Consider the following 25,963-nt stretch of genomic DNA (forward strand, 5'->3'; position numbering starts at 1 on the left):
AACTGTGAGATCATGCTTTCTAAGGTGAAGACACCATTGAGAGAGTTGATGGTAAGCTCCAACTATGTTGTATCATATAAAGGTGAAGGGATTTGTATTATACTTTTATGTTCTTGTCCAATTTACCATGCTCTTTTTAAGACATACCAAGCACAAATCATTTTATCCCATATTTACAATCTTATATTTCTCTTTAGAATATAATTTATTAAAGAGATGAAAAAAATATGGATAGGTTGGGTAGTATTTTTCACAAAGATAAAATATTATGTCATATTCTCCAATGATTAACTATCAAAATAAAATAAAAAAAGTACAAACAAAATACACACATCATAAATGGACGTAAAAAGACCGTTGATATGTGTATCTTCTGATTTTAATTATATGCTTCCTATTGTTGTGAAACACAATAGAAGTATGTCCTTGCTTTGGATGATACAGGAATAGATCTAGAGATGGTGGAAAACTTTATTAAATTTTGTCCTACCAAGGAGGAAATGGAAAAATTAAGGTGCAATGTTAGTTGATCTATTTAATCTACTTAACTAATATAGATTGAGGTTACATGTGGTCAAGATCGAGGCCGTGTCTATCTTTAACATTCTATATTTTATGGTTTATCAAGTTGAATTATCCATCTACGACTTTTATCCAAAGCATAACTAGTGTTGTTAATTCTTAGGGATATACGGGAGAGAAGAACAATTTGGGCCCATGTGAACAGGCATGTAATTTCCATTCCACATAATATCATAGAAGTTGGTCAATCTCAAACATATTGATCTTTTTTTGTTTCAAATTATTTGTAACAGTTCTTCTTGGAGTTGATGAAGATTCCACGTCCAGAAGCTAAACTCAAAGCTTTCTCTTATAAGATACATTTTAGTTCACAGTTCGGACAAAAGATAATCAAGACACATATTCTCGTGCTTATTATATTTACTAGATTCTGATTTAATGTTCTTACTGCAATTTAGGTCTCAGAGCTTAGTAAGAGCCTCAATATTTTGTCAGTGGAGCAGGCAAGTTAGTTATCTTTTACTTTAATCTTGTATGATAATTAGTGGCACTTTAATTGATTGTAGGTATATAGTTTCATGTATGTTGATGTTGCTTATATTAGATCAGGAGTTATGTGAAGTTGAGAAGAGTCATGCAGACAATTCTTTCTCTTGGAAATGCATTGAACCAGGGAGAACTAATAGAGGCGAGTTATAAATTGATTTTTATGTGTGTCTAACTCATCACCATTTATAATATGTGAAGATATGTAAAGAAAAAATGTTACTATTTCATTTACGTGGTTTTGGCTGTAGGTGCTGCTGTTGGGTTCAAACTGGATAGCCTTCTCAAGCTTAACGAATTACGCGCCAGGAACAACAAAATGACTCTGATGCATTATCTTTGTAAGGTACCACTTCTTGTTTGTATTGAGCAAGTATTGTATAAAAATGATGCATTATCTTTATAAAGTACGACTTTTTGTATGTAGACATGTATATGAAACTCTAAGGGTATTATACAATCTTTACCATCAAGTCGGTGTGTATATCTTAAGCTATAAGCTTGTGTATTTTAACGGAGTGACCTCTAAAAGACCTTGTAAATACATCTGCATTCTAAAGTCTTCCACAATTATACTATCTAGAAGTTGTTCTCTAACGAAGTGACATTCAATATATGCTTTCTTTGTCCTTTTATGGCAGACTAGATTAGAGGCAATGTGTAGGGCACTTTAGTTGTATACATGAGCTACATTCGGGGTATCTAATTTCAAAACGTAAGTTCTTCTATGAGTTCTGTGACCATATAAGCTCACATCGGTTTGGTTATCTGTGATTGATCTCACCGTCACGTTTGCTTCTTTTTTTTACGTAGAAACTTCGAACCAAATAGTTCATAGAATTATTAGGTCGACCTTTGACTAAAGGGACATCTATCGTAATCAGTATCTGATAGCCATCTAGGATGAGCTACAACTTCACCAACTCTTAAAGGAACGAAAATGGAATCTAGAGTTGCAAAATAGATTGAATCACATGTTGGCATATGATCATATTATTATAAATTGCATGTCCGGGAATAATTTAAGCCTACGGGGTCACACGAAATGACACGGTAACTCGATAATAACAATTGATATATTAAAGTAATATATTAATTAGTTTGATCACGAAATAATTAATTAAACATAATTAAAGGATTAATTATATTTAATTAATTAAAAAGGAGGATTAAAATGTGAAAATTGGAAAGTGGGCTTGGACCTAGGTCCATGACATGGGACACTTTTCATCAAGGCTTTCCATAGCCTTGATGTTGCTTAGTTTCCAAGTTATTGATAACCTAAAATTACCCTATAAATACAAGGGCTAATTCCCTAGGTTTTTCATTCATTCATTCACATAATTAAAATTCTCTCTTTTCTCTTTTGTATCATTCGACCGAACCTTTAAGGGAATTCGGTTTTGTTACATCCAACAATTCTCATAAATCCCTTATACAAATTAATGCTTAATGCTTAGCATTAATTGTGGTTCAACATTGTTTACGGCAACAATAGGTTTTGGTTTAAAGGGATTTCGAATTAAGGGAGATAAACAAAGGGTTGTTTGGTTCGTGATCGGGGTACTAGCATACGGTATAGGGGTGTCTAGTGTGCGATCGTAGAGGGGTTTTGCTTTAAATCCTAAACTAATAATAATCTTATTATTAATAATATTATTGGAAGCTTTGCGCAAAGGTACACGTTTCGATTCTTTCTTTGTTAATTAATTTGATTGCATATACGTTTCTTTTCCGCTGCGTACTCGTGAATTGTTATATGTTTATATGCTCATATTCTAACAGTGGTATCACGAGCCACATATGTGATCTATTAATTACAAAGATCAAAACTTGAAGGGGGGTTAAGGGTTGGTTGAATTTTAATTAATTAATTAAAGTGGTTTTCTTATTTTAATTAATTATTAATTTCGTTTTAATTAAATAAAAATTAGGGTTTTGTTTAATTAAAGTTTAACCTTGTTCAATGGAGATTGAAACCCTCAAACAAGTTTTGAATTGTGAATTGATATAAATTATGTGATGAATTGCATGATTATGTGTATCGTTTTATTTATTGTTAAATAAATTGTAAAATCACATGAAATTCATGCAAAGTTTATTGTGATTTTACTGGATATATAAAGAGTTATATTATGCAAAGAATGTTGATCCAATAATTAGGGTTAATTATTAGATAATTATGTGACAATGTGATTTTTGCGTGTAAATTTTCTGATGTGCGACAGTTTACTAGAAAAATCATATAAAATAATCTGTAATGAGTTAGGAGTCGTGTTTTGGACTGTAGAAGCCCAACACATAGGGCTACAGCTTTGTAGTTTTGGTCGAAAGCTGAATCGGACCAGAAACAGGTGTAAACTGGTCATCAAGATGCTGGAAATTTCCAGACAGCAAGTTTTTGTGTTTTATGTGCAACTTGTTTTTGTTTAAAGGCTTACGCAATCAAGGTAACTTGATGCATGTGGTCCTTTTCTTCGGAAGGGGGAGCCGGAATTGAACTTTTGCATGAACCATAGTGACCATGTTTAGGTGGCCCACCTTAACTTGTTATTTGATTAAATAGTTCGGTAATTAGTAAGTTTATTAATTTTGTATTTTATTTATAAGTTGTATAAAGGTGATGCAAAATTGGTTTTGAAAATAAACTTGACTAAGAACTATCGAAATAGAGATTTCATTAATAAAATTGGAGTTTTGCAACCTTGAGATACACCGGCTCACCCATTTGAACAAACTCTAAGAGAGGTATAAGTCGGAGTGCGCTAGCCTTCTAAAAGGGCGGGTTTTTAAATCGCGTTTATCGCATACCTTTGCCCTTGCGCTTCTTTGTGCGTTCAAATGGAGCTACCGAGCTCTCTTGTGTTATAAGACTATACAAAAGATTTTATTAAATATTATGTTTTGAAGATTATGCATGAATCTTCAAAACATAAACTTTTGATTCACATCAAATGCATTACCCATTTAAAGTTAAGTCAATGCCACCCACTTTGCTAAGAACACTTGCCAGTGCTTTTTGCTCTACGTGAGACGTAGGTGAATTGTATCTCTTCAAGGTGGATTACCACTCGTCGTGAGACGGCGGTGGACTATCTACATGTTCTTAATTGGGCGACTTAAAACGAGTTAAGAGGTGAGACCTTAACCCGTGGCATAAGATGGGACAAAACATGTTTACAAAACGCTTAATACCCCTTTACAGTGTTATTGTAAGTCCCATAAACCTAGGAGTTGCATGAATGCAATTATCGATTTTCGATTACCTTTTGAATGCCGTCATTTCTAGCAGATCAACTGATGAAATGATTGTATGTCAAGTTGGATCCTAGCCTTAGTGAAAGTAATTTGTTAGATGAATTTAACAAGGGTAAAATTACATTTCTTAAGGATAATTATCGGAATACTGATAATTGAACTTTTTGTCTGTTTTGTAGATGGCAACAATCAATACCACTCAAAACATACATCAATCGGCGTTCAGGCTGATGTTGGAAAGGGAAAAGCTTTCTGGACCAAATTTCAATGATTGGTATCGTCAGCTCCGGATTGTTTTGAGAGCTGAGAGGAAATACCAAGTCCTTGATGAGCCAAGACCCGTTGCTCCTGCTGCCAATGCTTCTACTGAAGCATTAGCGGAATATGCGGCTGCATATGATAGACATAATGAGGTCGCTTGTCTGATGTTGGGAAGCATGAATGCTGACCTACAAAGGCAATTTGAGCATTCATTTCCATGTGATATGCTCACTGAACTCAAGTCTATGTTCGAGAAGCAAGCTGGCGTGGAGTTATACGATCTTATCGATGTACTCCATGACTTGCGACATGAACAAGGAACACCGGTGAGCGCTCATATCCTTAAGATGAAAGGATACTTTGAGCAGTTGGAAAGGTTGAAATTTCCTTATGCAAAGCAAGTACAAATTGGTTTGATTCTCAAGTCCTTATCTAAGGATTTTGAAGAATTCGGACGCAATTATACTATGCATAGCATGGATAAAACCGTTCCGGAACTTCTTGCAATGGCTGTTGAATTTGAAAAGAAGTTACCAAAGAAAACTGCTACTCCCAATTGTCTCATGATAAAGGGGGGTAAGGTCCAAAAAGGCAAACAACCGAAGGGAAAGGGCAAGGCTGACGGTAAAGGAAAGCAAGTTGATGCTCCTAAACCTAAGAAGACCCCTCCGGCGAAGAAGGAACATCCCGCTAAGAACCTACCTTGTTACCATTGTAATGAAGTGGGTCATTGGAAGCGGAATTGTCCCAAGTATCTTGCTGAGTTGAAGAAGAAGCAGCCCGGTACGTCCGGGACTTCAGGTATGTTCTTCACCATTGAATTATATTCATTTTCTAAGCGGAATTCATGGGTTTACGACACTGGGTGTGGTACTCATATCTGTAATTCTTTACAGGGGCTTAGAAGAGGAAGGAAACTGAAGCCGGGATCTTTACAACTGTTCGTGGGAAATGGCCTACCTGCAGCTGTGGAAGAGATCGGGGATTATCATTTGGTTTTACCTAGTGGTTTAATAATTGTCTTGAACGATTGTCATTATGCACCTTCTATTACTAGAGGTGTTATTTCAGTTTCTTTGTTGAAAAACAACGGTTACGTTAATGTCTTTAATGATATTGGAATTTCAGTTTCTCGAAATAATGTTCATTATTTTGATGCTATTGCTTGTGATGGTATTTATGAAATTGATATGCGTGGTTGTGATTCAAAGGATAGTTCAATGTATCAAGTTAGCAAACGAGTTAAGTCCACTTTGGACTCGACTTATCTTTGGCATTGTCGGCTTGCTCATGTTGGCAAGAAACGCATTGAAAGACTTCAAAGGGACGGTGTCTTGCAATCAAATGATGAATCATTTGAAAAATGCGTGTCTTGTGTTTCTGGCAAAATGACAAGGAAACCTTTTCCAAATAAACCGGAGAGGGCTAAAGATCTACTTGGACTAATACATTCGGATGTATGTGGCCCATTTAGACATGTGTCAAGGAAAGGTGCTAGCTATTTCGTCACTTTTACGGATGATTTCAGTCGTTATGGTTATGTTTACTTGATTAAGCATAAACATGAAGTCTTTGAAACATTCAAGGAATTTAAAAGTGAAGTGGAGAATCAACTCGGTAAAACCATCAAGATCCTCCGTTCGGATCGAGGTGGTGAATACTTGAGTCAAGAGTTTAAGGATTATCTCAAAGCTTGTGGTATAGTTCAACAGCTTACTCCTCCATATACTCCTCAACACAATGGTGTTTCGGAGAGGAGGAATCGAACCTTGTTGGAAATGGTTCGATCAATGATGATTCATACGACTCTTCCTTTTTCGTTTTGGGATTATGCCCTTGAGACTGCTGTTCGCATTCTCAATATGGTTCCAACTAAGAAAGTTGACAAGACACCGCATGAATTGTGGCATGGGAGTATTCCTCAATTGTCTTACTTAAAGGTCTGGGGATGTGAGGCGCTCGTGAAACGAGATACGCCTGACAAGCTTGCTCCTAGATCTGTCAAGTGCATCTTTGTAGGATACCCAAAGGAAACGATGGGTTACTACTTCTACTTTCCTACGGAAAACACTGTCAAGGTTCATCGATATGCTGAGTTCTTTGAAAAGAAACTCATATCTCAAGAAGACAGTGGGAGGATTGTTGAACTTGATGAGCATCAAGAAGATGTGTCAACTTCTAAAGATACTAGCAATCTTCAACTTGGGGGGGGAAATGTTCAAAGAGATGAATCTCTAGATGAACTTCAAGTTGAAGATGAAGCGATTCCACTTCGTAAGTCCTCAAGGACTATACGTGCTCGTGATAGATTAAATCTTATGATTGAGTCTGAACAACACGTGGTAGGAGATTTGAATGAACCTCCTAATTTCAATGCTGCATTATCAGATCCGGAATCTGAAAAATGGCTTGAAGCTGCGAATGTGGAAATGAAATCCATGAAAGACAATCAAGTCTGGAGCTTGGTTGATCTTCCACCAAATGGTAGAACCGTTGGGTGTAAATGGATCTTCAAGAAGAAGACCGACATGGATGGAAATATACACACCTATAAAGCTCGTCTTGTGGCGAAAGGTTATACTCAACTCTTTGGAGTTGATTATGAGGAAACCTTTTCTCCGGTTGCGGACATTAGAGCTATTAGGATCATCTTAGCCATAGCGGCGTACTATGACTTTGAGATATGGCAAATGGATGTCAAAACCGCTTTCTTGAATGGTTTTCTAGACGAGGAAGTCTATATGGACCAACCTGAAGGTTTTGTCAATCCAAAACATCCCAACAAAGTATGCAAGCTTCAAAGGTCCATTTATGGACTAAAGCAAGCATCAAGAAGTTGGAATAAAAGGTTTGATGAAGAGATCAAAAAGTTTGGTTTTGTTCAGAATCCTGATGAGCCATGTGTATATCGCAGAGCTAGTGGGAGTAATGTTACTTTCCTTGTCTTATATGTCGATGACATATTAATAATAGGAAATCACATTCCAATGTTGAAAGACGTTAAATCTTATCTTGGAAAGTGTTTTGCTATGAAAGACTTGGGTGAAGCGGCATTCATACTCGGAATCAAAATCTATAGAGATAGAAGTAATCGGTTGATCGGATTGAGTCAAAGTGCGTATATAGATAAAATCTTGAAGAGATTCAAGATGGAAAATTCTAAGCGTGGGAACTTGCCTATGCAAGAAGGACTTAATTTATCCAACAAGAATGGTGCTTCTACACCTGAAGAGGTGGAGCGTATGAAGAGAATTCCTTATGCTTCGGCGGTGGGTTCTATCATGTATGCGGTTAGATGCACTAGACCTGACATTGCGTTCGCGCAAAATATTGTAAGCCGATATCAGCAAAATCCGGAGAGGATCATTGGACTGCTGTGAAAAACATTCTAAAGTACATGCGTGCTACTAAAGAATTGTTTTTGGTGTATGGAGGAAATCCGGATCAAGAGCTTAAAGTCACTGGATACTGTGATGCTGGATTTCAGACTGATAAGGATGATACCAAGTCTCAGTCAGGGTATGTCTTCATTCTAAATGGAGGAGCAGTAGATTGGAAGAGCAAGAAGCAATCTACCGTTGCTATGTCTGCTACAGAGTCTGAGTATATAGCTGCTTCGGATGCAGCAATGGAAGCTGTCTGGATCAGAAAGTTTATTTCTGGGCTTGATGTGATGCCATCAAATAATACACCTATGGATCTGTACTGTGATAATTCTGGAGCAATTGTCATTGCCAATGAACCTGGGGTTCAAAAGGGTGCCAGACATTACCAAAGGAGATATCACTATGTTCGAGAGCAAATCGAATCACGTGAAATCAATTTACTCAAAGTTCACACAGATAATAACTTGGCGGATCCTTTCACAAAGGCATTGTCGAAGGGAAAGCTCAACAAGCATGCAGAAGGCTTAGGTCTTAGATATTGCTAAGTTATTTCATGTAAATCTGTGATTAGTATTTGGATAATGGGATGTTAAACAATTGTTATTTTCAATAAAATGAATTTTTATACGCGGTATAAGTGGTTTCATTTTTATAATAATTGTGTCCTATATTTACATGTTTAAATCCATGAATATTAGTTCAATATTCTAAATGTCTATTGTCGATTAATTATATGGGAATATAATTAAAGTAAGACAATTGTGAGAGATTGGTGAAAATATTTAAGGGAATGTTTTGAAGATGGTGGATCGTACCAAACTCACATGATATTCAAAAGGTGAATATTAGACTTACCCCACAGAACGAATTATCATTTTATGGATCGACGTCATTAAATGAAATTCGTGAAATGGTTACTTTATTTATCCTTTGACTTGAGATACAAGTGAGTTATGCATGTGTGGATTGCATTTCTTGATATAATTCCTAACTGTCCTGAACAAGGCAGTAATAAAGGGCTATTTTCAGAAATGTTAAGAAACGACATGGCCAGACATTTGTAGTCAATACAGGATTTGTTCCTTCAATTTGCAACTGAAGTATGATACCATTTGGGCCCCTCATTAATTAATTAAGATGTTTGTATGGCCGTACCCAAATGAACTCAAAAGGATTCTTGACTAATTTGGTAATCTTGATTAATTGTAAAAAATGAGAAACATAATCGTTAAATTATGAAATGACATTGATCCATATTCATAATTAACAAGGGTATCTGAACAAAGGGATATTAAAGACTAAATCATTTCAACTTGGCAATTTTAAAAATCTATTCTTAAATATTTCCGGGAGCATTTGGAGTGTTGCTAGACGCCAACCAATGTTATTGCGTTTATAATAACATGCTCAAGTGGGAGCTGTTGGCATATGATCATATTATTATAAATTGCATGTCCGGGAATAATTTAAGCCTACGGGGTCACACGAAATGACACGGTAACTCGATAATAACAATTGATATATTAAAGTAATATATTAATTAGTTTGATCACGAAATAATTAATTAAACATAATTAAAGGATTAATTATATTTAATTAATTAAAAAGGAGGATTAAAATGTGAAAATTGGAAAGTGGGCTTGGACCTAGGTCCATGACATGGGACACTTTTCATCAAGGCTTTCCATAGCCTTGATGTTGCTTAGTTTCCAAGTTATTGATAACCTAAAATTACCCTATAAATACAAGGGCTAATTCCTAGGTTTTTCATTCATTCATTCACATAATTAAAATTCTTCTTTTCTCTTGTATCATTCGACCGAACCTTTAAGGGAATTCGGTTTTGTTACATCCAACAATTCTCATAAATCCCTTATACAAATTAATGCTTAATGCTTAGCATTAATTGTGGTTCAACATTGTTTACGGCAACAATAGGTTTTGGTTTAAAGGGATTTCGAATTAAAGGGAGATAACAAAGGGTTGTTTGGTTCGTGATCGGGGTACTAGCATACGGTATAGGGGTGTCTAGTGTGCGATCGTAGAGGGGTTTTGCTTTAAATCCTAAACTAATAATAATCTTATTATTAATAATATTATTGGAAGCTTTGCGCAAAGGTACACGTTTCGATTCTTTCTTTGTTAATTAATTTGATTGCATATACGTTTCTTTTCCGCTGCGTACTCGTGAATTGTTATATGTTTATATGCTCATATTCTAACATCACACATACAACTGAAGGGAAATAGGAACGATTTCCTAGCACAACGATTTCCTAAAGATAATAGAAACAAGAAACTAGATCAACGACATACAAGATTTATTGTGATTCGTCCCTAGTGGGGGGCCTAGTCCAATTGGCTGCAGCTAGGTTGTTTTTTTAAGCTCTGCTAATTCATTCGTGGCAAAGTCCACCAATGACTCATGATTCCAGGATTGACTTCGTACGAGTCCGGTGACTCGTGAACCGTATGAGTCAAATTTGACAAAGTGCATAGCTTTTACTTACGATCTGAGATCTATTAGTAGTGGGGTTGGTGTTGGGGCGTTCAGATGGCCATGAAAAACATGTCACTCCTTTCAATAGATATACAGAGAAGAGACAAGGAGACAATAAAGTAGAGGACAAGAAAGACGACGATGTTTTCACTTTGAAAAGGAGTGTATATTTTAGGATATATTTTACGGGCTTAAGATTTATGAGCTGAAATAGAGTGGGTTTCATTGAGCCCACTTAATAAATGTCGTTTCTCTATAACATAAAATTGTTATTAATTATACTTATAGCCATATAGGTTTGGAAATTAATTATTACTGGAGTAATAATTATTTAATATTTGAGATAATGTTGTTACATCTAATATAAAGTTTTTAATGTTTAATTTAACTTTATAATACATACATTTATTACTAATATATATATATCTATCGATAACTCTTATAAAATAATAGTTAACAAAGCATTATAAAGCTCTCTTGCAATCTAAAACTAATTTGAAAAATTGGCACATAAGATTTTATCCTATGTGTCAACCTCATATTTTTTCTTTAAATAAACTATATATTTAGAAAACAAATGAACGTATATATGTTAAAATAAATAAATAAATACATATATTGTAAGAATCTAAGATCTTCTCTTTAGATAAAATAATATATTCTCTTTAGTTTAAAAAATCACGTCTATACCTAATGATATTTCATTATCTTTTTTATTCAATATTTATATGAGGTTTCTTTCGGATTTTTTTTTATGGTGATTATATGAAAGTTTGCTCAGGCCATTGGTTAGTTGGAACTCTCATCGCATTAATCATTAGTGGCAATATTTAAAGTTTATAAGCTTTTTTATCACCACTAAATTATATTCATCTTATATAAGTTAAGAGCTTTGTATAATATCATAACTTTCTGAAAGAGTTATGTTAATTCTTTCGTTCATATCACTATGAAAATTATGTACAACTTTTGGTTTAATTCTTTTATCTTTTTTTGAATTTTATGATAATGGTTATTATAATCTCTTTTTTCTTTTGTTTTCTAACAATACAATTTTTCATTGTGATGATGAGAAAAATATTATGATGGTGGACGAAGAGTTAGTTCAAAACAAGTGTATATAACAATTAGTTTAATGATTGGATAATGAATACGTTATTGCTAATTTAATTAAGTGAAACTAAATAGATTGTTCGTCCATATGTTTTTTTTTTACGATCATTATTGATCTATTCTATTAACTTATTTGTTCACATATTAAGCATTTCATTAAATGTTTTTTTAAGCAAGTTTAACTCAAATCTCACTTTATTGAGCACCTTTTTAAAGCAGCCGCACATCATGCGGGTAAAAAAATCCTAGTATATATATACAGTATTTAACAGTATATTATATATTTTTTTACTCTTATGAGTCACGATACAAGTCACGAGTCATAAATTAAGAAAACGAGTCGCGTCACGAGTCTCGAGTTGACAATTATGTCCTCAATCTCCACCAGTTCCTATTGATTCGAATTAACCGCTCAATGAATTCAGAGCAACAACACGACTCCCCACTAGCAGGAGAGATTTCGTTGGGAACTTTGGTCTTCAGAATCCAACTTCGATTTCAACATGTGACAAAATACTTCTCGTGCTCCCACTAATACAAAATCCCGTCCAAGTTTAAACCTCCAAATAAGCTATAGCACGAAACCCAAAACACTCCAAACCTGCTAGCTCTGTTTTTGTAATACAAGTAGCACATCCAAGTTTCCATGACATACCAATCAACCGAAAATTGACCATATAATACATAACCCGTTTCATACTTCGAGCCACGACTAGCCATGATAACCTTTCATTGCTGGTTCCCGAAGTTAACCTCATGACCTTGTTCATTCAATTTCCTGACAGAAATCAACTTCTTTAGACCTGAAATAACCTAGACACCCTTCAAAGTCCATGAACCGGCATCAACCGACTAGAGTATTCAAATCTATGTCCCCATGCCCTGTACTTCAGAACTTCACTGTTCACCAGTCCTACCTTTCGAAGATCCCCAACTTTTAGATTACGTAGTGCGTCACTGTCGTGGGTAGCATGAAATGAGGCGCATAAATCCATGACCGAGAAATCTACACTACTCTCTACTCTGCAATGAGCGCCTTGTTTGAGCTGTCTATAGTGTTCAGTTCTTTCTTATATCCCGATATTGATTCCTGTCATAGGAGCATCTCCACCGACCAAAGAAACAAGCCACTTGTTTCTAACGTTTTCTTTCACCTTGCTTAACTAGACGAATCCAAAGCCACCTACTTAAACGGATCCATACCGATTGTTTTTCATGCAACACACTGATCTCCTCTTATCACGAACAAGCCATTCAATGAGCACAAAGAACTCAACATCAGCACACCTTGCTTAAAATTTTGGTCTGACCTTCACTACCTCGTTAATTGGTTTCTCAATTATAAAACACCTGCTTACAACCACTAACCAAATGGAAAAAAAAAAGAAACAAATAAAAACTGAGCCCCTTGCTTCTAACACCCCCCCCCCCCCCCCCCCCCCCCCCTCCCCACACCCGCCCACACAGCCACACACTTTTTTGTGATTTTTCTCAAACTAAGCCTGACCTGATTCAAAGCTTTCTGCTTGGTTAAGCCTTCCCCATCCGGATTGACACCTACCTTCAGAACAATCCCGCAAACAACGGACTATTGTTTTTCATTCGAGAGTCGTGCAACTATTTTTCATTCAAGAACGGTGCCATGATCAGACTTGATTACTTGAACACCCTCACGATCTCCGCTTTCTGTTGTAAACACACTCCCGAAACAACTGTCGCTGTCCCGAAACCCAGACTTTCTACTACTTATTCACGAACCCCCCCAAAAAATCCTAGTCTACCAAATCAAGACCTAATCTGTCTAACTCAACGTAATCAAACCCTAAATTTCCCCAAAAGAACCTCATCGGAACCCTTATATGCGGAAATCAGATCTAAGTCTACCCAAATCAGCTTCACTGGAAGGGTGGCCACCCTAATAAAAAAACTGACAGACAGCGACTGTTCAGACTATTCTGGCTAGAGGCGCCGGATGTGGTGGCTGGTCTTGGCTGGAACCTTAATCTAGGTGACGGAAGTGGTGGTCGCTCTTGGCCTGAGCCCTAACTGGGTGCCAGCTGTGTGATCAGAACTTTGAACCTGATACTAGTTGTTAGGAATTTGAGGTCTAATTAATAGACACGAAAACCATTACTTAGGAGTCAGTTCTGATATATAAACACACAATACAAAATCAACATAAAGATAAAGAACACAAAGACTTAAACGTGGTTTCTAACATAGTATGCGTGAACTAGTCAATGGGGGGCAACTGAGTTATTCTTTAATGAGTCCCTCAAATATACATGTACAAAAGATATCCATATATATATATAGGTTACACAAATTAGGGTTCCATTTGCTAATGTTCACTAAGTAACCTAACAAAACTGGACCTTATTTAATTAAGGCTAGATGCCTTAGTTCCCTACTAATTTTCTGTAGCCTTTAGTGGGCCGATAGCAACATATATGGCAACAACGTCACTATACATGGCTTAACAGACTAAGGTTGTAGTTCTTGGTGGTGGACCAAGTCTATATTCCCAATTTAAGCATGACTAGTGATGACGATGAGTATGAGTAGATGACTATGACGAAGAAATATCTGAAGCACAATGGTCTTTCTACAAGGTGACGTACTTCTCTGATTTTTTTACCCTTTTAGTTTGGACTATTCGAGTGCTCATCGTGAAAGTTTGTTTTCAGTTTTCTTTTGAAGAAATTCCAAAAGTTTAACAGCTAGTTCACGACTGGGATTATGATCACAATTTTATGTTTCTAGTAAAAATAAATAAAATTTTAATACAGGTACTCTAGTAGGTCGTTTATCACCTTGTCATTTTTCTATATTTTCTTTAATAATCATATCTTCTCATGTAAACCTTACTCCAACTCATGTCCATGATGCAACAACAAATGCAACAGTAGGTGAAGCTACAACATAATCGATGGTCCAACCATAGAACTGAATATTATAACTCTTAGTCAACTAAAGGATTCAATGTATTGACCGTGAAAATCAACAACGAAATTGAAGGCTAAACTTTAAGCCGTCAGCTCAATACTCTTTGGATTCTTAATTACTGAAGTCTTTTTGGATTAGGTTTATAAAACTAACCCAATGGAACTCAACAATGTTGAGTCATTTATGTTGCTTGATTGTACGTACAATTGAGTATTCATGTTAGTGTAGGATAACCTCCAAATAAATTGTCAATTCTATTAAAAGCAATTGATTCGACGTGGCCCATGATGTGGCGATTAATGTTTGTCTAGTTCCTTCTCGATACCATATGAAAGTGAAAGTAGAATTCTATTGTATTAAGTAAATTTCCATATATGTACTTGTAAATCGACGTGTATGAGAAATCGTAGAGGCCAATTATACAATGTTTGGCTTAACTACAGTCCTCTACCAAACTTTTTACAATAATTATATCATAGAGGATAAATCATATATACAATGTTTGGCTTTAACTACAATCCTCTACAATATCTTAGTATTAATGGTATGTCTGGTGGATATATTAGGTGCTTGCAGACAAACTACCTACCTGAACTACTGGATTTTTCCAAGGAACTTGGCAGTTTCTACAAACCTTATGTTAGATATATATTTTATTGTGCTTTTTGTTAATTGCATTAGTTTTTCTTTCAGTTACTACTAAAGAACTTGGATGAAAATATGCAAGCTATTACCAAAGGATTTGAGAGAACAATGCAGGAACGGAAAGCCTGTAAAAAAGATCCACACATGCCAAAACGGTTTCATAAGGTACACATGATTAGAGGTCTCTCATACGCAAATAACCCGACTTGCGTAAATGGGTATGGGTTGTATGGGTCATCTTATTTGGGTTTGTGTGGGTAATTTGGGTAACCCAAACCCATTTTTTTATGGTTTGATGTATGGGTTAAACATATAAAAAGTCTTGTATGAGTTTGGGCTCTTGTTTCTATCGCATTGGGCTTACAACTATGGCCCGGGTTTAGTAATAATAAAAATAAAAACAAGTAATGTAAGAATTTTTACAATTAAGATTAATATCTCATGATTATAGTTGTTTCTTTTATTTTTATTTAGAATGAGATGCTTCAGTTACTCTTTTTTGTTTAGGTTATGGGTTAGCTTATATTTATGAAAAGCACAATAACCGACCGACCAAATAACACCCCTGCATATGATTTTATGATTGTAGAAGTTGACTTTGTATTGGTGAAGACTGAAGAGAATTTCAAATAATCATGGAAGTTGTTGCCTCATGGTTACAACGATAATAAATTAATACAAATGATGAGTTTGCATGATAATTGGTTAATTTTGTGGTTTTCTATTTCAGAATCTGGAAAGTTTATTTCTTTTGTGGAAGGTGAAGTAAAGTCCCTGAAATCATTGTGCGAAAGAGTGGTATGTATCAAAATTTGTTGTAGAGTTGTAATACAGGTAGTGGTGGCTAGAGCTGGTTAATGGGTGACCCACATAAACTTTTTTTTGTCAGTTATTTAGGAATAAATTTGAACATTTAATGGATTAATAATGAACTTCCAAATAGAATAACATTATTATTATTATTATTATCAAAATTAAAAAATATTATTATTATTATTATTAATTATGATCATTTGAAAACTAAAATTTTTGTGAAAAACTAAAAAACTAGCAAAAAACACACTGTGATCTGAACTTAACACAATGTGTTTTTTAAGAATACATCACGTTAAGTTTCAAATCACATTGTGTTTGACCAATTTTCCAGTTTTCACACGCTATCTAAAACACATTGTGATTTGAAACTTAACACAATATGTTTTTAGAAAACACATTGTGTTAGAAAACATACTGTTAATGATGCGGCTGTGTTGCCTTTTATAGAGGAAGAATTAGGGTAAACACAACCTTACAATGATAGTGATAGAATGGTGGTTGTCGACGTTCCATTGGCTCGAAGTACTTGCATGCATGAACTTTTGTCTTCTTTACCAAAGCGGGTATAAAAAAATTAATTAATTCTCTTTTTTGTCATCTGTACCACTTTATAAAAAAATTTATACTCAATTTGTTACCACTTCTTAACACTTTCTCTCGTAAAAATGTTCATATGAAAAATGACCATCTTACCCTTAATGAATTAATTAATTTTATTTTCTTTTATTCACTAATTTAAACATGTCAACTTAAAATATTCATAATATCTTTAATAATATGATAATTACCCTTAAAATTTTTACAATAATGACCACCCAGCCACCACCCACGAGAACCACCACCGCCATCACCACACAGCAACAAACACCACACTGCCGTTATTATCATCCCCGTGGCATTGTGCGAATAAAGTATAGTTTCTTTTTTCCCCGGTATATCCTGGAGTTAAAAATAGATTCACATTCACTCGTTTGGCGGTTTAAAACCACAGTTAAAAGTAATCTAGTCCAGGGTTAATTCTAATTCTAATTCTGAATGAGATTCACTTTACGGTTGCGGAAAATCAAGCCACGGAGAAAAACAATTAACCGAAAGTCACATCGGCCGGAACCCATGGAACCATCGTCGTCGTCGGAATGGAAGCTAACAGTAACAGAACAAGATCAGCGAGCAGTGGAAAGTGAGGTTTTCCATATATATCATCTTCTCTATAATATTCCCCCCAATTCCCAATCAGTCATGTAAGTACTCAAAACCCTAATATATACATACACATGTATATATCTATTTTTCATTAATTGTTTTGTAATTATGTTTAGTTTAATGCTTGCCAATTAGGTTAGAGCTTCAACGTGATAAGCACATTGAGTTCCTTGACAACGGCCTTCGGCATCTCGGTCCATCGTATACCGTCTTAGATTCCAAGTATGATCTAGCTGTTATTAGTGATGCCTATTACATTAAGTGTTTTTGATTTGATGATAAACAGTAGGATTCATTGAATATATATTATAAACTTAAATTCACTGTGTTGCGTTTTGTTAGTCGGCCGTGGATTTGCTATTGGATTCTTCATTCGATTGCTTTGTTGGGAGACTCTGTTGATTTTGGTTTGGAATGTAATGCTATTGACTTTTTAAGTCGGTGCCAGGTTGGCTTCCGTTTGCTACTCGAGTTTGTTATTTTAGATGTATTTTTGTTGCATATGGTTTGAAGTTTTTTATAGGTTATTAACTGCGAGGTTTGTTTTGTAATTCTTTTAGGACCGGGATGGTGGATATGGTGGCGGACCTGGGCAGGCAAGTGAATATTTGATAATGATAGTTATTTGGGTTAAACTTCGAGGGTTATCTATAAATTTATTATAATAATCAAGACCTTATTTCCAATTGCTGAATTTACATTTGTGAGGCAGTCGCATTTTCTTAAACATGCTGCATGATGTTGTAATAGATACATTCTGAAGTTGAGTATCATTAAAGTGCTGCTAACATTTGCTACTACTGTCAGATGCCACATCTTGCAACAACTTATGCCGCAGTTAATTCACTTATCACCTTAGGCGGTCATAGATCTTTGGCATCAATTAACAGGTGTTGTTTTATGTTACGATGAAATTAGTTACTCCCTCTATATTATTATATCCTATATTTAAGGACACTTATTGGCTTTTTGATCATGTCCGATATATAATGAGGTTTTTTGCTTTCTACAGATTTTTGAGTGATATACTCATATACATGTTTCTTTTTTTAGTTAATATATTACCTGAAAGACAACTGCTTTTTCATAGATTTATTGATAAGGGTATTGACTTTATTTTGCATAACTATTAGTTGAGTTATGGCAAGAATCTGCTTTTCCTTACTTTCATTTTCAGTCAAGGTGGCAAATTGGGCAAGTCATAACAGATAAAGTTATAGGATGGGTCCAAATAGGTAGAACTCGTTGTCTCGTTTATGCTGACTTGCCACAACGCCTTTTTATTTTATTTTCATTAAAAATAATGTATTATATTAAAATACAGCTTTGTATTCTTAATAAACCAACTTAAGAGGTTGTAAACACTTGAGTATGCTTTAGAGACTTCAATAACAGTGACCTGTTTATAAGTTAAATTTTGAATTATACCCTTAATGATCCTTTTGGCAAAATAAGTATAACTCATATAGACTCCTTTTCACATAAATGGTAAAAAATTCCCCTTGCCATGCAGTTTATTTAAGAGTCCTATACAAATTCAAGTATCACCTCTTGTTTTTTCTTAATTAGTCTCTTGGTTTACTTAGATATCAATAACATCAAAAGAAGGTTTTTTAAATTTCACATATGGAGTAAAAAGCTCATAAATTTTTTGATGGAGACTTTGATTGTGACAATCTCGTGGCATTACATATAAGCTGCTTTTATTTGCAGAAGAAAGATTCACTCATTTTTGCGTAGAATGAAACACATAAGTGGAGGATTCAGGTATTGCATAATACTAACGTGGTTATTTACAGATTTAAGTTGCTTCGAACATATTTGAGTCAAGGATCTTTGTATCTAATTAATAAGTTTTTCATTTTATTTAGTATGCATGACGGTGGGGAAGTCGATGTTCGTGCTTGTTATACCGCTATCTCTGTAAGTTTAACTTTTTTTCTTCTGTTCTTATATAACCAATTATATAATGACCCGGTGACTGTGAAAGTTTGGTTTAACGTTAATCCTGTTCTTTAGCTAATACTTGTACTTATACAATGACAGGTTGCGAGTATTTTAAATATATTAGATGAAGAACTTGTCCAAGGTGTGGGAAATTACATCGTAAGGTTGGTCTTGGAAAACTTAGTTCTCGTTTTTTAGATGATATTATATCGTAAAGAGGAAGTCGTTTTAGTTTTTGTTGGATTAGTTTTTTGGAATATCAATTAGTGAGCAATAGATGTTATCAAATTGCTATCCACGTTTTCCTAATTGGGTTTATGAAATAGTTACACGGACATATGCCTGGTTTTGGATAGAACCACCGGATTATATGGAACTACTTTAGTTATACTCTTTATCATCATTTATGCAGTTGTCAGACCTATGAAGGTGGCATTGCTGGTGAACCAGGTTCAGAAGCTCATGGAGGGTATGTAATTGTGTTCAATAACTACCATAATTTATGGTCAGGAGTTTTTTAGTTCAGTTTTGCATAATTGCATTTATGTTGGGTTGATTATTTGTTTCTTTTTATCAGATATAACTGCATAACACCTTAATCATCTATTATTAGGTACACTTTTTGTGGGCTGGCCACAATGATTTTGATCGATGAGGTTAACCGTTTGGACCTGGCTAATCTAACTGTAAGATTTTTTAATTTTCTCACACAATGCAACTTAATCGATTCAATTTATTGCAATTTGTGAGTTAGATATTGTGTTTTGAACCAGGATTGGTTGGTTTTCAGACAAGGAGTGGAAGGTGGCTTTCAGGGAAGGACAAATAAGTTGGTTGATGGTTGCTATTCTTTTTGGCAGGTTTAGACATAGGTTTTAGCTGCATACATTCAATAGATATGTTTTGTTTTCTAAGTATAGTAATGAGAGAGGCATTGACCAGGGGGGAGCTGCGATGCTAATACAAAGATTACATGCATCCACTGGTGACCGGCATAATAGTATGGGAAGCAATGAAGATTCCACGTCATCTGAATTATCTGATGATGAAGAGGAAGGCATGCCAACATATTATGTACAGTACTACAGTATATATTATTTACTTATATCTAACAATATTATGTGTATGCATATGTTTATGTGCAGGAAAAAAGAATGATGTTGACCAAGTGTTCATTCACAGGCATACAGATGCAGAGCCTCTTTTTCAAACTCATGCGCTGCAGCAATATGTTCTCTTGTGCTCACAGGTAAATTGAGATTAAAATAAATTGTCTTTCAGTCTATCTTGGAGGTCAATGAAAATAAAGCCTAGCTTTAAACTTGACATGGAATTATGGATACTCTAGTTTTTAGGTAAATTTAGAGACCCAACAGAAAATATTAGAAACAGAATGTTCTGTAAATGAAACCAATTCAAAATTCCACAATCACTAATGATACTGAAAGCTACTAGTTTTGTTGAAACTTGAAAGTCAAACTGTCTGGCTTCACAGGTTGTAATAAGCCGAGTATGTGGTGATATGATTTGGTTATGACCCAAAACTGCACATAACCATCATTTTTATTTAACTGAGAAGCTTAAGCATTTGGTTTTGGTTAGTTATTGTTTAATTTTGTCCGAATTCAATTGATGGGCAACCATGAAAAGTAAGGCAAATAGGAGACTCGGGGGACTTGAAATAGTGATTGGTACTTGCCACTTCGCTTCCTTATCTATAAGTATACATTGAATACACACACACATATGCACATACTCTTTTATAATACATTTAACCCACTACACTCCCAAATCTTTTTTTACTTAATACTATAACTTTTCCTAAATTAAGTACAACCACTCACTTTTCAAACACCTCATAACTTTTAATCCCAACCACTCATCTTTCGTACATCCGTTACTTCTAATGTAAACCATTCATTTATCCATTTATAGTAATTTTTTTCTTTTTTCGAATAATTCCAAGTTATTAATAATTTCAACCTTATAAATTTCACACACTCATTAATAATTTGAATAAGATAAATCTATACTCTTTTATAATACATTAAACCCACTACACTACATAAGATGTTGATTAATATTATATCCATTCCTTGATCAATCATGGGTTTCAATTTTCAAGCACCCAATAACTTTTAATCCCAACCACCCATCTTTTATATATCCATAACTTCTATGTTTCAATCTTAACCATTCATTTCACCAAATTATTCATTTCATACGCTTACTATAATTCGAATCTGATAGATTAAACAAGTGGCGAAGCAAAACGACTCACATCTGCCAAAAAATGTTGTGTTCCGCCACATTGTGATGGTGAATGTCACTATAAATAACGTGTGTTACTGTTGGAATCTACGGTTTGGTTATAACGGTTTGTTTTTAGGCATGTTTGTTACCGAAATGAAATATTCTTCTTTTGGATAATCTAAAACGAACCATTGGCTTTGTGAATGGAATGATTAATTTGGTTTGGTGATTAATTGGTATTCTGCTAACCATCAGATTATATCGTTGATGTATTTATGGGTGATATAGGTGGAAGGAGGGTTCAGAGATAAACCAGGGAAGAACAGAGACCACTATCACACGTGTTATTGTCTCAGTGGTCTATCCGCCGCTCAGTATAGCTGGTCTATAGATGATGATTCTCCACCATTTGCTCGCTCTGTGGTTGGTCCATATTCTAACCTTCTTGAACCAATTAACCCTCTTCACAACATAGTCTTGGAACAATACAATAAGGCACATGAGTTTTTTACCAATGCTTCAGCACTGTGATGCATAAATAACCTTACCGATTTTCTGGATTTTAAATTATACTAGTGTTGTATCATTTTTGTCTATTCGGTGTTATAGGTATGGTTTACAATCCATATAGTTTAGAGGTCTATGTAACTTGAATTGGACATGGGAGTAAATCTTTTGAACTTAAAAGATACTACCTATCCCTAATATTGTTTATCTACATTTCACTTTGAATATTGACTTATGTATTGCAGATGCTACATTTTAGAAATTATTATTGAGAGAAATGTAAACTATTCCTAATATCAGTACTTTCTGGTTCCACCTGGTGCATAATTTTTAAATTAATGTTGTGATCGATCGGATATTTATTTGTTTATAGCAAGAACAAAAATCATAAGTGATGGTAACGTAATCAGCTCAAGTTTGAGAACTTGTGTAGATAGACGTGTTATTGAATATGGAGATGGAATATGCTTAGCGACTGGTTACATGCTTACCATCTTCATCATCCAATTATGATTATTCAGTTCAGGTACATCTCTCTCTCTCTCTCTCTCTATATATATATATATATATATATATAATATACATATATATTACATAATGGATTTTTCTTCATTACGGATCGCATCTTACTGTGAATTGAATCATGTTGCTCTTGTTTTATTTACACATTTTTTCTCATTTTAAGTGTTCTAATACTTGTCGATGATGGACATGGAGTTATCAAGATTGCCTGGTTTTGTATATTCGAGGCTTTTGAGCTACTGAAAGTTGCTTATCCTAATTATTAACGGTGACAGCTTAACACGTAATTTAAGTTCTTCATAAGAAACAATGCGTCAGTTTTTTGTTAACCATGTTCTTGAAGTTAGTTACCTTCAATTTCTCAGCAACGGTATCCCATAAATTGGGATTTAGTTGTTATTTGCAAGGTTTTTATATATTTTTAGATTAAAGTTTACTAAGTTTTCTGTAATTTGTTGCAATTTTGTGACTCATAAATGTCTACAACTGTAATATCAGATCCAGAATTAGACTGTTGTTTATGCTACAGAAGACATGCATTGTTTTGGAAGTACCAGGACCATAAACAATTTATATTAGTGGATAACTTATATTAGAACTGTTTTCACTGTCTTGGAGTTGTAGCTTTAGTGATCAAAGATTGAAACATACCTAGGTGGATCTCGAACGTTTTTCAGCAAGAAAAGATGTATTTATTCTTGTTAAATCAAATACAATTGATATATCTAATCCCATCTTATAGATATCAATGAATAATTCATTCGTATAGGCTCAATGCCTCATACTACACAAATTTCCCTACCATCATCTACTAGAAACATGGGAAAATTTCCATGCTTTATTTCTATATATATCTAGTTATTTTATAGGTTAATAGCTCAATATAGCTATCAGATACACCCACTACATTCTTGATACTAGTTTCTCTCTTTGTTTAGGCGTAGTCTTTGCTATCTAAGCACCAACAATAAAAATCAGACCTTGAGATTGAAAACAGTTCATCAGGACTCATCCTCTCGAGCTCATTTTGTCTCCATGAAGCAAAATTATTTTTATTTTGCGGGTCCATAGCAAGTGGATAATTCTCATTTCTATGAGCCTGGGATCGCATCCTCCTGTACAGCCTCATTGTTGCAACACAGTCTTCATAAGGGTCTTGTATGCCACTTTGAATATCATATCTGTGTGAAAAATATCCATTAGTTCTACTGGGATGTGTTCAGCTGTTGAATCAAGGTCAACAAACAAGACATATTCATTAATAATGTTCACTAAAGATTACCCGAGGTATGCTCTTGTGAGATACTTAAGTGAGTTGCTGAGCTTGCTAGTCTTCATTAAGGGTGGATAGTTTGCTGTATCCCTGTAATCAAAGTTGAGTCCATATAACTATATAAGCACCATGGTCATGATCATTTTGAGATTTTATGTTATAATCTACCAGGTGTTTACCTTATTTTAACTGCAGGGTACTCTAATTCCAAGCTCTTTAGATCATGATCCAACCCATGGCCTACAAGAATCCTTGCCTTCCCACCTCTTGGACGGATCTTCCATATGGGTTCTCCATTGCACAGGAAATCTTGAATCTTCCTTTGCACTTGCCTAAGTGGCATCGCATCCCTGAGGTATTCTGGTCGAATGCCTGTTGTCTCATACCTATAAATATTTAGAATCTCTATTAGTAAAAGAATATTCTATTTACAAAAATTTATGTAATACTTGCTTAACTGTTTAAGGGCACTCTAGTATTTAGGACATGAGGATGGAAAAAAGATACCTGTAATGTGTAATAGGAAGGTGAGGTTTGACATAGGACCGGAATAATATGTTCTCGTATTCATCTATGATGCAGACTTTCGCACAGAGATCCAATGAACCATCACTACCACCACCAACCATTTTGCATGCAAGAGCAACTGCTCTTGTTTTCCCACTATCAATTCTCAGGTTATCTTGGATGCCTAAGTTAGCAAATCGGTGCAATAGAGCCTGAAATAATAATATTTCATGATTAAGACCAAATTCATAATAGAGAATAGATGGGTTTTTAAGGGGAGGGATGTATTACGTTATTTCCAAATGAAAGTTGACATGTATCTCGGTGAATCCTCAGAGCATTGCGGCTGCTAAGGATGTTTAGGCAAATGTCACAACCACGGTCTCTGAACAACCTTTCACATTCTGCCTTTGGCAATGGTCCTGCAAAAGAAGAAATTAGTATGCATGTAGTACATGATGCTAAGAAAACCATTTTATAGTAAGTATACACCATATAATACCTATAAGATGTTCGCGAAGGGATTCAAATGACCGGCAGCGTTTTCCACAAATTCCACACATTGGCTCATGCACCGAGTGATATGATGTCCTCATGTGTTCCACTAGGTGCTCCTTTTTGTTGAACTGCCTATAGCAGGCTGCACACTTATTCCTGACCAACATAAAGAGTGGTAAGATATCCCTTTTTGCTGTGATAGTTAACTTATACAAGTTGTTTTGTTCTTTAATATATCATGCTGAGAAAATGTTCCATATGATACAACCAATAAAAATTATGTACCTCAATGACATGTAACTGAATTATCTTAACAATACTATACTTGAATAGTTAAATATAAATGCAAACAGATAACGCATGATGTCGTTGCAAGCTTGCAAGTGCTACATCATGATTTCGATCATGCAAATGCTATATCATTATTGATAAGCATGATTAAAAAGCTTGCAGGCCTGCTATATCTATGAAAGAGGGAGCATCATTTTATGATTGTTACCTTAGAGTGTCTGAAGAATCCATTATGCTGTTAATTTTGATATCGTAAATCAGGGTTCTTGCTTGCAGTGTTAGGCGAAGAAATGTTGAGAAGGCTTGAGAAGGAAATGGAAGAATGCCTGAGGTATTTATAGCTCGAGAAAGAGTGAATTCGTTTTTATCTTTCGAAAACGGATCAAAATAGTTACATGTCGTACTGACTTGCAAGCCAAAATCACACCCTACTAAAGAAAATATGGTTAGAGTTAAAATGGTGGATCAAATCCGAGAACTGAAAATGACCCGATTCCTTAAGAACTGTTTGTTAGTGTGCACGAATTAAGGTCTCAATCTTGAATGCTTGACTGCATATACTTTCTTCGTTCAAAAAACATGCTTCATAATCCCATGGGCCCGTTCCAGATCATAAAGAATATTTGTACTCCTCTCATGCTTATTCTTACTTTATTCTATGCTGCCTCATTAGTTATTTTCAACTTGGTACTAACCCTTGCCCCTTGGGATAGATACCATGCACACACTGACACACATAAAAGCTTTGGCCATTATACTGTTTGTTACCCATACGTATTCGTACTCTCATACCATAAAAGCTTATAGATTTGGTCTTAGATCTTGTTTGTGTTTGCGTAGATAACTAAATTACCTTTTTGTGAAGGTATGATTAGATGCTGCATGGGAGACTAGTATAGAACATTATATATATGTAATTTGAGCATTTGCAGAAACTTAAAGATAAGATTTTCGACCATGCCTAGGTTA

General features: G+C 34.9%; 2 protein-coding genes across 3 annotated transcripts; one reads left to right on the plus strand and one right to left on the minus strand.

The window, feature by feature from the left end:
* The first annotated feature begins 16,872 nt into the window (after positions 1-16,872).
* Positions 16,873-22,199, plus strand: LOC122605473 (protein farnesyltransferase subunit beta-like). 2 transcript variants are annotated; one of them, XM_043778428.1, is made up of 14 exons: positions 16,873-17,234; positions 17,332-17,418; positions 17,539-17,644; positions 17,757-17,792; positions 18,004-18,086; positions 18,910-18,963; positions 19,068-19,119; positions 19,243-19,307; positions 19,556-19,612; positions 19,757-19,829; positions 19,917-20,003; positions 20,086-20,217; positions 20,326-20,392; positions 21,685-21,982. In XM_043778428.1, exons 1-14 carry the CDS (start codon positions 17,029-17,031, stop codon positions 21,705-21,707), a joined length of 1,128 nt encoding a protein of 375 aa, XP_043634363.1. In that variant the 5' UTR covers positions 16,873-17,028; the 3' UTR covers positions 21,708-21,982. The 2 variants fall into 2 exon arrangements, with proteins under 2 accessions (XP_043634363.1, XP_043634362.1); XM_043778427.1 differs by having other exon boundaries at positions 16,955-17,234; positions 20,086-20,200; positions 20,289-20,392; positions 21,685-22,199.
* Positions 22,200-23,091: 892 nt separating this feature from the next.
* LOC122605474 (RNA exonuclease 4-like) lies at positions 23,092-24,983 on the minus strand. The gene is made up of 6 exons (XM_043778429.1): positions 24,708-24,983; positions 24,497-24,627; positions 24,206-24,417; positions 23,878-24,084; positions 23,708-23,788; positions 23,092-23,606 (listed from the first exon to the last, which is right to left on the minus strand). Exons 1-6 carry the CDS (start codon positions 24,868-24,870, stop codon positions 23,360-23,362), a joined length of 1,041 nt encoding a protein of 346 aa, XP_043634364.1. The 5' UTR covers positions 24,871-24,983; the 3' UTR covers positions 23,092-23,359.
* Between the last annotated feature and the right edge of the window lie 980 nt (positions 24,984-25,963).

The sequence above is a fragment of the Erigeron canadensis genome, chromosome 6 (assembly GCF_010389155.1).
Source record: "Erigeron canadensis isolate Cc75 chromosome 6, C_canadensis_v1, whole genome shotgun sequence".
NCBI classification, from domain to species: domain Eukaryota; kingdom Viridiplantae; phylum Streptophyta; class Magnoliopsida; order Asterales; family Asteraceae; genus Erigeron; species Erigeron canadensis.

What these genes read in the sequence shown, in the direction of transcription:
- LOC122605473 (XM_043778427.1), top strand. Translation starts at nt 17,029, where the DNA reads ATGAGATTCACTTTACGGTTGCGGAAAATCAAGCCACGGAGAAAAACA. An exon ending in TATACCGTCTTAGATTCCAA is followed by an intron (nt 17,419 to 17,538) that starts GTATGATCTAGC and finishes GCGTTTTGTTAG; the next exon opens with TCGGCCGTGGATTTGCTATT. An exon ending in ATGGTGGCGGACCTGGGCAG is followed by an intron (nt 17,793 to 18,003) that starts GCAAGTGAATAT and finishes TACTACTGTCAG; the next exon opens with ATGCCACATCTTGCAACAAC.
- LOC122605474 (XM_043778429.1), bottom strand. Translation starts at nt 24,870, where the DNA reads ATGTTGGTCAGGAATAAGTGTGCAGCCTGCTATAGGCAGTTCAACAAA. An exon ending in AACTTTCATTTGGAAATAAC is followed by an intron (nt 24,418 to 24,496) that starts GTAATACATCCC and finishes TTATTATTTCAG; the next exon opens with GCTCTATTGCACCGATTTGC. An exon ending in TACCCTGCAGTTAAAATAAG is followed by an intron (nt 23,789 to 23,877) that starts GTAAACACCTGG and finishes CTTTGATTACAG; the next exon opens with GGATACAGCAAACTATCCAC.